The 14,686-nt window shown below is 41.5% G+C and overlaps 1 protein-coding gene across 6 annotated transcripts in view; it reads left to right on the plus strand.

Annotated features, from left to right (window-relative positions):
• LOC139582567 (neurexin-3b-like) overlaps positions 1-14,686 on the plus strand; it is a 626,716-nt gene that overhangs the window by 540,321 nt on the left and 71,709 nt on the right. For 5 of the 6 annotated variants that reach the window (XR_011676380.1, XR_011676381.1, XM_071412690.1 and 2 more), the window contains 3 exons: positions 10,540-10,629; positions 12,494-12,603; positions 12,763-12,963. Coding sequence is in view for 4 of the 6 variants with exons in the window: in XM_071412690.1 (XP_071268791.1) it covers positions 10,540-10,629; positions 12,494-12,603; positions 12,763-12,963 (401 nt within the window). In the remaining 2 variants the exon portion in view is untranslated. The remainder of the gene's footprint in view (positions 1-10,539; positions 10,630-12,493; positions 12,604-12,762; positions 12,964-14,686) is intronic. The other variant, XM_071412689.1, reaches the window with a different exon arrangement.

A 14,686-nucleotide genomic window follows, 5' to 3' on the forward strand; every position in this document is an offset into this window, starting at 1 on the left:
GAGAGGGTGGGGGGGGAGTGAGATATATACAGTATAACTGCATGTTATGTTCCCTCCAGACCCAGTCATCCATTCTGCAACGTGCCCCCACTCAGAGAAACATCTGTCTCTCTCTCTCGTTCTGTTTCTCTCTCTCTCTCTTTCTGTATCTCTCTCTCTCTTTCTGTATCGCTCTCTCTCTCTTTCTGTATCTCTCTCTCTCATTCTGTTTCTCTCTCTCTCTCTTTCTGTATCTCTCTCTCTCTTTCTGTATCTCTCTCTCATTCTGTTTCTCTCTCTCTCTATTTCTGTATCTCTCTCTCATTCTGTTTCTCTCTCTCTCTATTTCTGTCTCTCTCTCTCGTTCTATTTCTCTCTCTCTCTTTCTGTATTTCTCTCTCTCTCTTTCTGTATCTCTCTCTCTCTCTTTCTGTATATCTCTCTCGTTCTGTTTCTCTCTCTCTCTCTTTCTGTATCTCTCTCTCTATTTCTGTATCTCTCTCATTCTGTTTATCTCTCTCTCTCTTTCTGTTTTTCTCTCTCTCTTTCTGTATCTCTCTCTCGTTCTGTTTCTCTCTCTCTCTTTCTGTATATCTCTCTCTCTTTCTGTATCTCTCTCTCGTTGTGTATCTCTATCTCTCTCTTTCTGTATCTCTCTCTCTCGTTTTGTTTCTCTCTCTCTCTCTCTCTTTCTGTATCTCTCTCTCATTCTGTATCTCTCTCTCTTTCTGTATCTCTCTCATTCTGTTTCTCTCTCTCTTTATGTATCTCTCTCTCATTCTGTATATATCTCTCTCTTTCTGTCTCTCTCTCTCGTTCTGTTTCTCTCTCTCTCTCTCTTTCTGTATCTCTCTCTCTCTCTTTCTGTATCTCTCTCTCATTCTGTTTCTTTCTCTCTCTCTTTCTGTATCTCTCTCTCATTCTGTTTCTCTCTCTCTCTTTCTCTTTCTCTCTTTGTGTATCTCTCTCTCATTCTGTTTCTCTCTCTCTCCTTCTGTATCTCTCTCTCTCTTTCTGTATCTCTCTCTCGTTGTGTATCTCTCTCTCCCTTTCCGTATCTCTCTCTCGTTCTGTTTCTCTCTCTCTCTTTCTGTATCTCTCTCTCATTCTGTATCTCTCTCTCTTTCTGTATCTCTCTCTCGTTCTGTTTCTCTCTCTCTTTCTGTATCTCTCTCTCTTTCTGTATCTCTCTCGTTCTGTTTCTCTCTCTCTCTTTCTGTATCTCTCTCTCGTTCTGTTTCTCTCTCTCTCTTTCTGTATCTCTCTCTCGTTATGTTTCTCTCTTTCTCTCTTTCTGTATCTCTCTCTCGTTCTGTTTCTCTCTCTCTCTCTTTCTGTATCTCTCTCTCGTTCTGTTTCTCTCTCTCTTTCTCTCTTTCTGTATATCTCTCGTTCTGTTTCTCTCTCTCTCTCTTTCTGTATGTCTCTCTCGTTCTGTTTCTCTCTCTCTCTTTCTGTATCTCTCTCTCTTCCTGTATCTCTCTCTTTCTATATCTCTCTCTCTTTCTGTATCTCTCTCATTCTGTTTATCTCTCTCTCTTTCTGTATCTCTCTCTCATTCTGTTTCTCCCTCTCTCTCTTTCTGTATCTCTCTTTCGTTCTGTTTCTCTCTCTCTCTTTCTGTATCTCTCTCTTGTTCTGTTTCTCTCTCTCTTTCTGTACCTCTCTTTCATTCTGTTTCTCTCTCTCTCTTTCTCTTTCTGTGTCTCTCTCGCTCTCTTTCTGTGTGTCTTTCTCTCTCTTTCTGTGTCTCTCTCTCGCTCTCTGTGTCTCTCTCGCTCTCTTTCTGTGTCTCTCTCTCTTTATGTGTCTCTCTCTTTCTCTGTCTCTGTGTCTCGCGCTCTGTCTCTCTTTCTGTGTGTCTCTCTCTCTCTTTCTGTGTCTCTCTCTCTTTCTGTGCCTCTCTCTCTTTCTGTGTATCTCTCTGTGTCTCTCTCTCTTTCTGTGTCTCTCTCTGTGTCTCTCTCTCTTTCTGTGTCTCTCTCTCTCTTTCTGTGTCTCTCTCTCTCTCTCTTTCTGTGTCGCTATCTCTCTCTCTCTCTCACTCTCTCTCTCTCTCTCTCTCTCTCTCTCTCTCTCTCTCTCTCTCTCTCTCTCTCTCTCTCTCTCTCTCTCTCTCTCTCTCTCTCTCTCTCTCTCTCTCTCTCTGTCTCTCTCTCTGTGTGTCTCTCGCTCTCTCTCTGTGTCTCTCTCTCTGTGTGTCTTTTTCTCATTCATAATCTCTCTCTCTCCCTTTCTCTGTGCCCTTCTCTCGCTCTCTGGTTTCTCTGTTTGTGTGCAGCTCCTCTTGCTCTGTCTAGCTAGTTATTTTTGTCTGTCTTACTCAATTCAATTCAATTCAATTCAATTTGCTTTATTGGCATGACATAACAATGTACATATTGCCAAAGCTTATTTTGGATATTTACAATATAATTGAAAAAAAATGAGAATCAAATTGTCAACGGGAGAACAGTAACAACAATAACCAAGTGTCATGGTTAAGTTACACCATCTCATGTTTCATCTAAAATGTATGTGTATGTTCTCCTGTCTAATACTGAGACAACATATATACTGGGGGCGTTTCTGGTTGTTTTCAATAGTTGGTCCAATGTATTCTGGTTGTTTTCAATAGGTGGTCCAATGTATTCTGGTTGGTTTCAATAGGTGGTCCAATGTATTCTGGTTGTTTTCAATAGTTGGTCTAATGTATTCTGGTTGGTTTCAATAGGTGATCCAATGTATTCTGGTTGTTTTCAATAGGTGATCCAATGTATTCTGGTTGTTTTCAATAGGTGGTCCAATGTATTCTGGTTGTTTTCAATAGGTGGTCCAATGTATTCTGGTTGGTTTCAATAGGTGCTCCAATGTATTCTGGTTGTTTTCAATAATTGGTCTAATGTATTCTGGTTGGTTTCAATAGGTGATCCAATGTATTCTGGTTGGTTTCAATAGGTGGTCCAATATATTCTGGTGGGTTTCAATAGGTGGTCCAATGTATTCTGGTTGGTTTCAATAGGTGATCCAATGTATTCTGGTTGTTTTCAATAGGTGATCCAATGTATTCTGGTTGTTTTCAATAGGTGATCCAATGTATTCTGGTTGTTTTCAATAGGTGGTCAAAATATATTCTGGTTGGTTTCAATAGGTGGTCCAATGTATTCTGGTTGGTTTCAATAGGTGGACTAATGTATTCTGGTTGTTTTCAATAGTTGGTCCAATGTATTCTGTAAGTATACACACACACACACACACACACACACACACACACACACACACACACACACACACACACACACACACACACACACACACACACACACACACACACACACACACACACACCCTTTAATTTCACCCAGTCCTCCAGCCTCGCTTTCTCTTTCTGACAAGACCGACAGACAAACGATGCCTTAGTGAGTGAGATAAATACTCATGTACCCTACTGGCCAAACATGATTACCTCTCTATCTCCAACACAATCTCTCTCTTTATGTCTATGTCTCTCTCTCTCACACTCTCTTTCCTACAGGCCTACAAGCCTATTTTCTCCACATGCACAGAGACACAGAGAGAGAGAGATAAGCAGCTCCTTTCTCTGCAGCAGCCGCCCCTTAGCCTCTGGTCTAACTCATCCTTTGAACGCCGTCGACAGCTCAGGGCAACATGATAAATGATGATTGCTCTGTCTCTTTGTCTGTCTGAGAGGAGAGGAGATACTGAGGAAATATAAGTGCAGTCTGAAATAAAGGGATGGAGTGAGAGAGTGGAATAGAGAGCAAGAGAGAGAGAGAGGGGTTGAGGGAGGGAGAGATTGAAAGAGAGAGAGAGAGATTTGGGAGAGGTGTGAAGGGAGAAGGAACAGGAGAAAGAAGGAGAGGAGAGAGAAAGGGAGAGGGAGAAGGAGTGAGGCAGGCCGAGATGGAGACAGGCAGCGATGCAGGCAGAGAGAGGGAGAAGGAGAGTTCTGGTAATAGATGAAGAATGATACAGTAGAGGACCTTGAGGGTGAGCTGGACAGACAGACAAGAGAGGAGAGTGAGAGTGAGGTTGACAGACAGACAAGAGAGCACAGTGAGATTGAAGTTGACAAACAGACAAGAGAAGACAGTGAGGGTAAATTTGACAGAAAGACAGAAGAGGACAGTGAAGTTGACAGACAGACAGGAATGGACAGTGAGAGTAAAGTTGACTGACAGAAAGACATACAGACAGACAGACAGACAGACAGACAGACAGACAGACAGACAGACAGACAGACAGACAGACAGACAGACAGACAGACAGACAGACAGACAGACAGACAGACAGACAGACAGACAGACAGACAGACAGACAGACAGACAGACAGACAGACAATGAGTTTGACAGACAGGAGAGGAATGTGAGGGTAAGGTTGACAGACAGACAGACAGTCAGAAGTGGACAATGAGGGTGAGGTTGACAGACAGACAGACAGAAGAGGACAATGAGGGTGAGGTTGACAGACAGACAGACAGACAGAAGAGGACAATGAGGGTGAGGTTGACAGACAGACAAACAGAAGAGGACAATGAGGGTGAGTTTAAACGGCCAGGAGAGGACAGTGAGGGTGAGGTTCACAGACAGGAGAGGACAGTGAGGGTGAGGTTCACAGACAGAAGAAGACTGTGAAGGTAGGGTTGACAGACAGACAGAAGACTGTGAAGGTAGGGTTGACAGACAGACATAAGAGGACAGTGAAGGTGAGGTTGACAGATAGGAGAATAGAGGGTAGATTCAGGTTATAACCTGAAGTTTTAAAGAGCGGCAGAGATTTTTAAAGCAGAGATTTTAGACAGGATGGATGGAGAGGGTATCAAATCTTCTTCCGTTTTCACAGAGTTGATACGCCCTCGGCATCGAGTGATGGCCTCCTGACTGTCACCGTGACGATGTGTGTTCTCACTGAAACACTCCCATCAAGAGGGGAAAAATTCACATATTGTTTTGGCTGCTGTGAAGAATTGGAATCACACACACACAGACACCGTTTTAGAGTTACACATACAAGTTGTTCCTGCTTTCATCTTAATTCCAGACATGTTCTCAACACATACCTACAGAAATCCATGTGAGGGCCTCTCGACAGGCACCATGGAGAAGACATAGACAACAAATAAAAACATGGAAAAGGAGGGAAGAACTGAGAGAGAAAAATAGCGGTATAGTCAGTATTGTGGGTACTGTCTGTTTACACTTGGGGGGGGGGGCGAGAGAGAGAGAGAGAGAGAGAGAGAGAGAGAGAGAGAGAGAGAGAGAGAGAGAGAGAGAGAGAGAGAGAGAGAGAGAGAGAGAGAGAGAGAGAGAGAGAGAGAGAGAGAGAGAGAGAGAGAGAGAGAGCGACACAGAAAGAGAGAGAGCGACACAGAAAGAGAGAGAGCGACACAGAAAGAGAGAGAGCGACACAGAGAGAGACACAGAAAGAGAGAGAGCGACACAGAAAGAGAGAGAGACACAGAAAGAGAGAGAGAGAGAGAGAGAGAGAGAGAGAGAGAGAGAGAGAGAGAGAGAGATCAGGGAATTAGACCAAAGTTCTCAATTGGTACAAAATATATAGAGTACTGCACACACTACAATTACTTAGGTTTAAAAATAAGCTCAACTAGACACCTTAATGAGGCAGTGAATGAACTGAGAGAGAAAGCACGCAGGGCATTCTACGCCATTAAAAAGCTAATTCAAATTGAAATACTTATTAAAATTAGGCTAAAACTAATTGAACATGTAATTGAACCAATTACACTTTATGGCAGCGAGGTGTGGGGTCCACTTGCAAAACAAGATTTCATCAAATGGGACAAACACTCCATTGAAACCCTGCATGCAGAGTTCTGTAAGATTATCCTACATGTCCAGAGGAAAACTACAAACAATGCATGCAGGGCAGAATTAGGCAAATATCCACTAATAATAATAAAATAAAAAATAAAAAAGAATACAGTGACCCCCTCTCATATCATTACCAAGCCCTGCAATGCCAAGAGCTGAGCAAAGAAAATAGTCCCCTCATCCAGCTGGTCCTGGGGCTGAGTTCACAAACCTGTTCTACTAACACACTGAAGCCTCAGCACCAGAACATCCAATCAATCAGAATAAACCAAATTACAACACAGTCAAAACAAAACTATATTGCTTATTGGGAAATACAAGCACAAACACAAAGCAAAATGCAGTGCTATCTGGCCCTAAATCGACAGTACACGGTGGCTAAATATTTGACCATGGTTACTGATCAAAACCTTAGAAAAACCTTGACAAAGTACAGGCTCAGTGAGCACAGGCTTGCCATTGAGAAGGGTAGACACAGGAAAACCTGTCTCCCTGTAGAGGAAAGGCTGTGCAACCACTGCACAACAGCAGATCCTGAGACGGAGCTGCACTTCCTGACAAAATGTCAAAAATATAAAACAATTAGAGAGTGTCATTTCCCCAAATTTGAAACCCTTATTCAAGGTTTCGAAGACCTCTCTGATGAGAGTAGGCTACCTGTCCTGTTGGGGGAGGATGCAGAGAGCTGTGGGTTGGCAGCGCACTACATTGCTGCCTGCCATAAGTTGAGGGACAGTGTCTGACAGACCAATCAACCTGCACATGTCCTCTACTGTATTCTTATTGTTGTTGTTGAATGTATGGTTATTTTGACACTTGGTTATTGTTGTTACTGTTGTCCCGCTGACAATTTTGATTCTCATTTTAATTTTTATATTGTAAATATCCAAAATAAGCTTTGGCAATATGTACATTATTACGTCATGCCAATAAAGCAAATTGAATTGAATTGAAATTGAGAGAGAGAGAGAGAGAGAGAGAGAGAGAGAGAGAGAGAGAGAGAGAGAGAGAGAGAGAGAGAGAGAGAGAGAGAGAGAGAGAGAGAGAGAGAGAGAGAGAGAGAGAGAGAGAGGGAGAGAGAGAGAGAGAGAAGAAGAAGACAGAGGGAGAGAGAGAGAGAGGAAGACATAGAGGGAGAGGAAGACATAGAGGGAGAGAGAGAGAGAGAGAAGAAGAAGACAGAGGGAGAGAGAGAGAAGTGGCATAGTCAGTATTGTAGGTGCGTACTGTTTGTAACCAGGAGCACTCCCTTGCTCTTCAAACAGTCAACCAGGGTCTCCCTCTATCTGTCCAGGGAGGCTGCTGCCTCTTAGTCTCCACACCGCGTCTGGATCAAAGGCACTGAGAACCCTGCTCTTCGGCTGTCCCTATAGGAGAGATGTTTTTGACTCCAGATAGAACCCTTTTGGATTCCATGTAGAACCCTCTGTGAAAAGTGTTCTACCTAGAACCAAAAAGGGTTCTCAAAGGGTTATCTTATGGGGACAGCTGAAGAACCCTTTTAGGTTCTAAATATAACCTTTTTTTCAAAGAGTTGTAGTGCTTGACAGAGAGCAGCCCTTCCATCTTCATTTACATTCCCCTCCTTTCTTCCTCCTCCTCCCCTCCTCCTCTCGTCCCCTCCTCTTCTCCTCCCCCTACCAACACCCACGCTCCCTCTCAGCCCTTTCTAACCTGAACACTTTGAAGCCACACAGTTTTTTCTCTCTTAAGAAATAAGAAAAGAAAAAAGAAAAGCAGAAAAAAGACAGAAAGAGAGGAGGAGAGGGTGAGAGAGACTCCCAAACAGCCATTAGTTAATGTGTTATGTGTTCTCCTCTAACCATAGTTTGGGGGGATATATGATTGAGCTGAGTTGATAGGGGGTCTCCCCGCGTAACTGAAACATGTTGTGACGTTATCATATCTGAGATTTATCCTCTGAGAACATGTGACTCACCGAGTGTGCTGCGATATTTTAAAAGAGATGTATTAAAGGCCACAAAAATGTGATTTTCATGTGTTTTATATATATATTTCAACACACTATGAGGTTGGAATAATATTGTGGCATTTTTTTAAATAATGTTAATGCCCTTTAAGTGTAAGAGCTGTTTGAAAAGACTGCCTGAAATTTCAGCCTGTTTTGGTGAGATGGCCTGGTGACATCACAAGGCGGTAAATTAGTTGATAAGAAGATCCAAACTTCTCTGCCAATAACAGCTCGTTTTCAGTTCTCTCCAGCCCCACTCAGGCCTAGCTAAATTCTTGCTTGAGAAATTTCTCTTTGCTAAGAAGCTATTTTTTTTAATTTTTTTTTAACCATTTTAATTGATAACAATCACAGTAAGGTACTTAATTGTTACCCAGAAATGATTTGATGTTGAGATAAAAATGGCTGCATTGGGCCTTTAAGTATATTCACTATATTCGCGCTTTTGAAGTCTCGCACTTCCTATTATCAACTCCAAAAAGCTGCAGTCAATGTATTATTTATTCCTTCAGTACCTTGAAACAGTGTCAAAGTGTCTTTGTTTCTCCAAATCATCCTCATCGAGGGAAGGAGTGACATCATTTCACTTCCTACATTATTCAGTACAAACTTCACAGACCGTAGTATCTGTATGTTTGAAAACACAAAGCCATATTTGATCCCCCGATAATTGATAGTAGAAGTGTATCACTGAATGCATGGATAAAGCCTCAGCATGTCATCCACATGCACAGGAAGGATGGGAATTGGCCATTGCAAATATTCTATATGTTTAGCATATTATACAATCACAGGCTCACACATTAGAGATATAGCTTATCCTGTAGATATGTATCTTGAAAATAGTTCAGAGAGAGCGATGAGAAAGCAGCAAGATGTGTGACCTGTTGCCACAAGAAAAAGTCAATCAGTGAAGAACAAACACCATTGTAAATACAACCCTTATTTATGTTTATTTATTTTCCCTTTTGTACTTTCACCATTTGCACAACACTGTACATAAACATAATATGGAACTTATGTATTGTTTTTTTAACTTGTTTTATTATCTACTTCACTTGCTTTGGCAATGTTAAAATAATGTTTTCCATGCCAATAAAACCCTTGAAATGTATTAAATTGAGAGAGAAAGAGGGAGACGGAGGGAGAGGGAGGGAGACGGAGGGAGAGGGAGGGAGAGGGAGGGAGAGAGAGAGAGAGAGAGAGGGAGGGAGAGGAAGGGAGAGGGAGGGAGAGAGATTGTACTGTGTAAAATACAAAGCCCTGCTGGATATATGCATCAGATAAGAGTTATTCCTCCTGCCAGAACATGTTCTCTTCAGTCTCAGAGTTATTCCTACTGCCAGAACATGTTCTCTTCAGTCTCAGAGTTATTCCTCCTGCCAGAACATGTTCTCTTCAGTCTCAGAGTTATTCCTCCCGCTCGAACATGTTCTCTTCAGTCTCAGAGTTATTCCTCCCGCCAGAACATGTTCTCTTCAGTCTCAGAGTTATTCCTCCCGCTCGAACATGTTCTCTTCAGTCTCAGATTCATTCCTCCTGCCAGAACATGTTCTCTTCAGTTTCAGAGTTAATCCACCTGCCAGAACATGTTCTCTTCAGGCTTAAAGTTAATCCTCCTGCCAGAACACGCTCTCTTCAGTCTCAGAGCAGCAACCAGGGTATCACTCTAACAGAGAGACCTCACACTATGCCCGTAATCACACACACACACACACACACACACACACACACACACACACACACACACACACACACACACACACACACACACACACACACACACACACACACACACACACACACACACACACACACACACACACACACACTACACCCATAATCAAACACACAAACACACACACTACAATCATAATCACACACACCCATGCGCACCACGCACATACAGACAGACACACAGACACACTCCTACTCCTACACCACCTGGTAATAACGTCCTCTGTCATCAGGGGACTTTTCTCCCAACAGGTTTGCAGCTCCGCAAATTACCTGTTTTATTTCACTCCTTCGCTACCTATTTCCCCTCTTTCAATCCAAAATAGTTGTTAAACTGACTTGTTCCTTGGCCGCTTGAAATGTAAGAGCAGGGTTATGTATCAAATGGAACCCTTTTATCTATATAGTGCACTACTTTTGCACTTTTGTGTAAAAAGTAGTGCACTATATAGGGAATAGGGTGCCATTGGGGACACCGTTCAAGTGTTCAGGTGTTGTCCAGTGGGATAAGTGATTCAAAATCACGTCTGATATATCTGTTCCTGAGTAGGGCTGTTCAGACATGCAAACCTATTTAACATACTGATCTTTTTCCCTTCACAGCTGTTGAGGTTTAATGAATTCAGGTTTTATGTAGATTGAAATGTGGAATGTATTGTTCAACACAAATGAATGCACAGACGATTGAATGATTTTTCCAGGTTCTTTGTGTGTTCTGTTCTCAAGGACGTGGGCTTACAGGATTGTTGTCTATGTTTATTTGTTTATTTATTTGAAACCAAGCGTTGCTCAAGTAGACCATTGACTGTCCAATATTCTCAAAAATCCTATTTTACCAAGTTTTCTAAATTAAACAACTAAATATTTATGTTGAAATTCCGCATAACAATTTTTTACTTTTCATTATAAACAAGGCTAAACCATTTTTCTAAATCGGTGTCTAAATGTGAATGATGATTGTTTGACAGTTGCTTTTGCCGACTGTTTTAAGTTTTTCTCTAAACTTTCAAACTTTAAAGGACCAAGCGACGTTGAGCGCTATCAAATGGGTAATAAGAAAATCCCATTCAATTATAAGAGGCCGGTAGAAGATTGGCTGCAGGAGAAAGGTAAACCTTTTTTACCAGATCTTGTAGAATATTCTGGAATGTTTTTGTTTTCTTGTCATGTCATTGGCTTGTTTCCCCTCAAACCTTCTAGAATGGATCCACAACAATTCCTTGTTAAACCCATTAAACCATAATTAAACTAAACTTCCTGTCAATTGTATTTTGTTTGTTTTTCCCTTTTTTTTGCCATTCCCTTTTTGTCATCATGTTTAAATTCAGTTAGAATTTGGAATCATTGAAGCTGACCAGTTATTAAAGGGACTGGTGTAATCCACAAACAATACATGATCAAATCTAATGTCTTACAACCAATAGTTGTACACAAATCTCCCTGCTAAAAGCTCCAATAATATTTGTGGACAAACTTAACAGAGAGTGTATATTTGTTTGAGTTGGAGCTGTAAACTAACTTCCAGGCTCCATTTTGAGGTGTTATTCCTAGGACAGTGGTTTGACACATCCAACCGAAGCATTCCTCTTGTTTTGCTGACAGCAATATACAGTAATTGGGACCTATTGTTCTAACTCAACTAAGCCTGCCCTGAAATAGACTGCAATGAAATAGAACTTTTGGAATGAAATGGTCTGCTTTCATTCCACACAGTTCATTGTCTAGTCGCTACCTCACTACTGTTTATTACAATGGAGAGGTGTAATGGAGAATTGTGCTCCCGGTATATTCTGCTTCTTACTCATTTTCCTGCTTGACATAATATCATTATAAACTACATTTAAAGTTCATTGCCTAAACTTGCTAAGATGATTATAAAGTCCCTTTAACAACGTCTAAAAACACAAAGCAGTTTCTGCTCCTATTAGCATGTACTACATGCATGGATCAACATAATATGTATTTTTATGTTACAATGATATGAGATTTATTTCCCTTTTCATTTCATGCCCAGTGTATTGTAATTGTGAATGTGACAAATGCAATGAGCCTGCAGTGCTGTGTGTGTGTTATGGACATTTGATTTCCAATTAGGATTCCCCCTTTATTCCGAGTGTTATTTGTACATTTCATTTCAGAACTAATGCATGAGCAATGTGTTTTGACTGCGATGGTTTAACTCCCGTTTAATGAAGTTTACGGTGGATTTCACGACATGTACGACAGTCTATTAGTTGCGTTTTATCACATGATGTGGCAATACAAAGGTCTTACTCGTTTTCTTTTAAATAATTGAACTGCGTGATTATATTGCGTTGTTCAGGGGATTACAAATGCAGTGAATATTTCTGTTTTCATGTGTCAAATATCTTTTACAAATACACTTAACTGACCTTACTTTCAGTTGTTTATTTATAAACAGATCTGGGTTCAAATAGATGTATATTTGAGTATCTGGTATTTAATATACTTTTTATTTGTGTATTTGTGTTTTTTTTAAAGAGGTAGCTGTATTTGAGTATTTTAATGGTTATTTGTAAAAATAAATAAATAAGAAAGTATACCAAATTGTATTTGAGAGTATTTTTTAAATACTTATTTCAAATACTGTTTTCAAATACATGGGTTAAGCGCATGGGAGTGTATTTGAGTATTTTCCAATACTTTCCAAGTGTATTTCCAAATACCTTAAAATATTAAAGTGATATATTTTAAATAGTATTTGAACCCAGGTCTGATACAGACACAATTAAAACATCGACACGTTAAATATGCATCAGTCGAGATGCATTGACACATCACACCTTTACGCACATTAACTTCCAGCGCTTGTCCCCAGATGAGCATTATAAAAGCAGTAAAACCAACATATGGGACAATATGAGTGTAGACTACTTAAACGAATCAAGTTCAACCAATTTAAGTGCATTGTAATGGTGTTCTCCCTGCTGTCCCCCTCCCATCTCCTCTCAGGCCGGCAGCTCACCATCTTCAACACCCAGGCGGCCATCTCTATAGGCGGTAATGACCGTAAACGTCCCTACCAGGGACAGCTGTCTGGCCTCTACTACAACGGACTAAAGGTATGATTCATTGACTGATTTGATAAATAAAAGTCGAAAGAAATCCACTCCAGCTGAAAATGCCGTAATGGGTGGACTGGCAGCCATTTTGAGTGTACACATATAATTAAAGCAGGAAGTAAAATCTAATTCTAATTCTTTAGTTAATCCTATTCTAAGGTCCTCAACATGGCCGCCGAAGTTCACGCCAACATCAAGGTGAACGGGAGCGTCCGATTGGTGGGTGACATGCCCACCAGTAGGGGCGCTGCCCGCACCACCACCTCTGTGCCACCTGAGATGTCCACCACCTTCATAGAGACCACTACGACTCTGTCTACGACCACCACGAGGAAACAGCGCTCCCCACCCACCATTCAGGTATGGGTAGGGGAAGATGGGGGGGAAAGGTCATTGATCAGGGAGGGAGGAAATGGACGTGTGTGTGTGAAAGGTTAGTGGAGGGAAATGTGTGATGTTACATCATGTTACCTGTTGGACACACAGTGCATTCGGAAAGTATTCTGACCCCTTTACTTTTTCCACATTTTGTTACATTACAGCCTTATTCTAAAATGTATAGATTTTTGTCCCCTCAATCTACACACAATACCCCATAATGATAAAGTGAAAACAGTTTTTTAGAAATGTTTGAAAATGTATTAAATATAAAAACCTAAACACCTTATTTTAAATGTATTGTTTTTTTATTTCACCTTTATTTAACCAGGTAGGCCAGTTGAGAAGTTCTCGTTTACAACTGCAACCTGGCCAAGATAAAGCAAAGCAGTGTGACACAAACAGCAACACAGAGTTACACATGGAATAAACAGAAATAAAGTCAATAAAACAATAGAAAAGTCTATATACAGTGTGTGCAAATGAGGTAAGATTAAAATTTTGCAAATAAACACTGGAGTGATAGATGTGCAGAAGATGAATGTGCAAGTAGAGATACTGGGGTGCAAAAAATAAATAACAGTATGTGGATGAGGTAGATGGATGGGCTATTTACAGATGGGCTATGTACAGGTGCAATGGTCTGTATGCTGCTCTGATAGCTGATGCTTAAAGTTAGTGAGGGAGATACGAGTCTCTAGCTTCAGTGACTTTTGCAATTCATTCCAGTCATTGGCAGCAGAGAACTGGAAGGAAAGGCGGCTTTGGGGGTGACCAGTGAAATATACCTGCTGGAGCGCCTGCATAGGTGGGTTCTGCTATGGTGACCAGTGAGCTGAGATAAGGCAGGGCTTTACCTAGCAAGGACTTATAGATGACCTGGAGCCAGTGGGTTTGGCGACGAATATAATACGAGGGCCAGCCAACCAGAGAACACAGGGCGCAGTGGTGAGTAACATATGGGGCTTTCGTGACGATGGCATGGCACTGTGATAGACTGCATCCAATTTGCTGGGTAGAGTGTTGGAGGCTATTTTGTAAATGACATCGTCGAAGTCAAGGATCGGTAGGATAGTCAGTTTTACGAGGGTATGTTTGGCAGCATGAGTGAAGGATGCTTTGTTGCGAAATAGGAAGCCGATTCTAGATTTAATTTTGGATTGGAAATGCTTAATATGAGTCTGGATGGAGAGTTTACAGTCTAACCAGACACCTAGGTATTTGTAGTTGTCCACATATTCTAAGTCAGAACCGTCCAGAGTAGTGATGCTAGGCGGGCGTGCAGGTGCGGGCAGCGATCGGTTGAATAGCATGCATTTAGTTTTACTTGCATTTAAGAGCAGTTGGAGGCCACGGAAGGAGAGTTTTATGGCATTGAAGCTCGTCTGGAGGTTAGTTAACACAGCATCCAAAGGAGGGCCAGAAGTATACAAAATGGTGTCGTCTGCGTAGAGGTGGATCAGAGAATCACCAGCAGCGAGAGCGACATCATTGATGCATACAGAGAAAAGAGTCGGCCTGAGAATTTAACCCTGTGGCACCCCCATAGAGACTACCAGAGGTCCGGACAACAGGCCCCCCGATTTGACACACTGAACTCTATCTGAGAAGTAGTTGGTGAATCAGGCGAGGCAGTCATTTGAGAAACCAAGGCTGTTGAGTCTGCCGATAAGAATGCGGTGATTGACAGAGTCGAAAGCCTTGG

The sequence above is a fragment of the Salvelinus alpinus genome, chromosome 8 (assembly GCF_045679555.1).
Source record: "Salvelinus alpinus chromosome 8, SLU_Salpinus.1, whole genome shotgun sequence".
In the NCBI taxonomy this organism is placed as follows: Eukaryota; Metazoa; Chordata; class Actinopteri; order Salmoniformes; family Salmonidae; genus Salvelinus; species Salvelinus alpinus.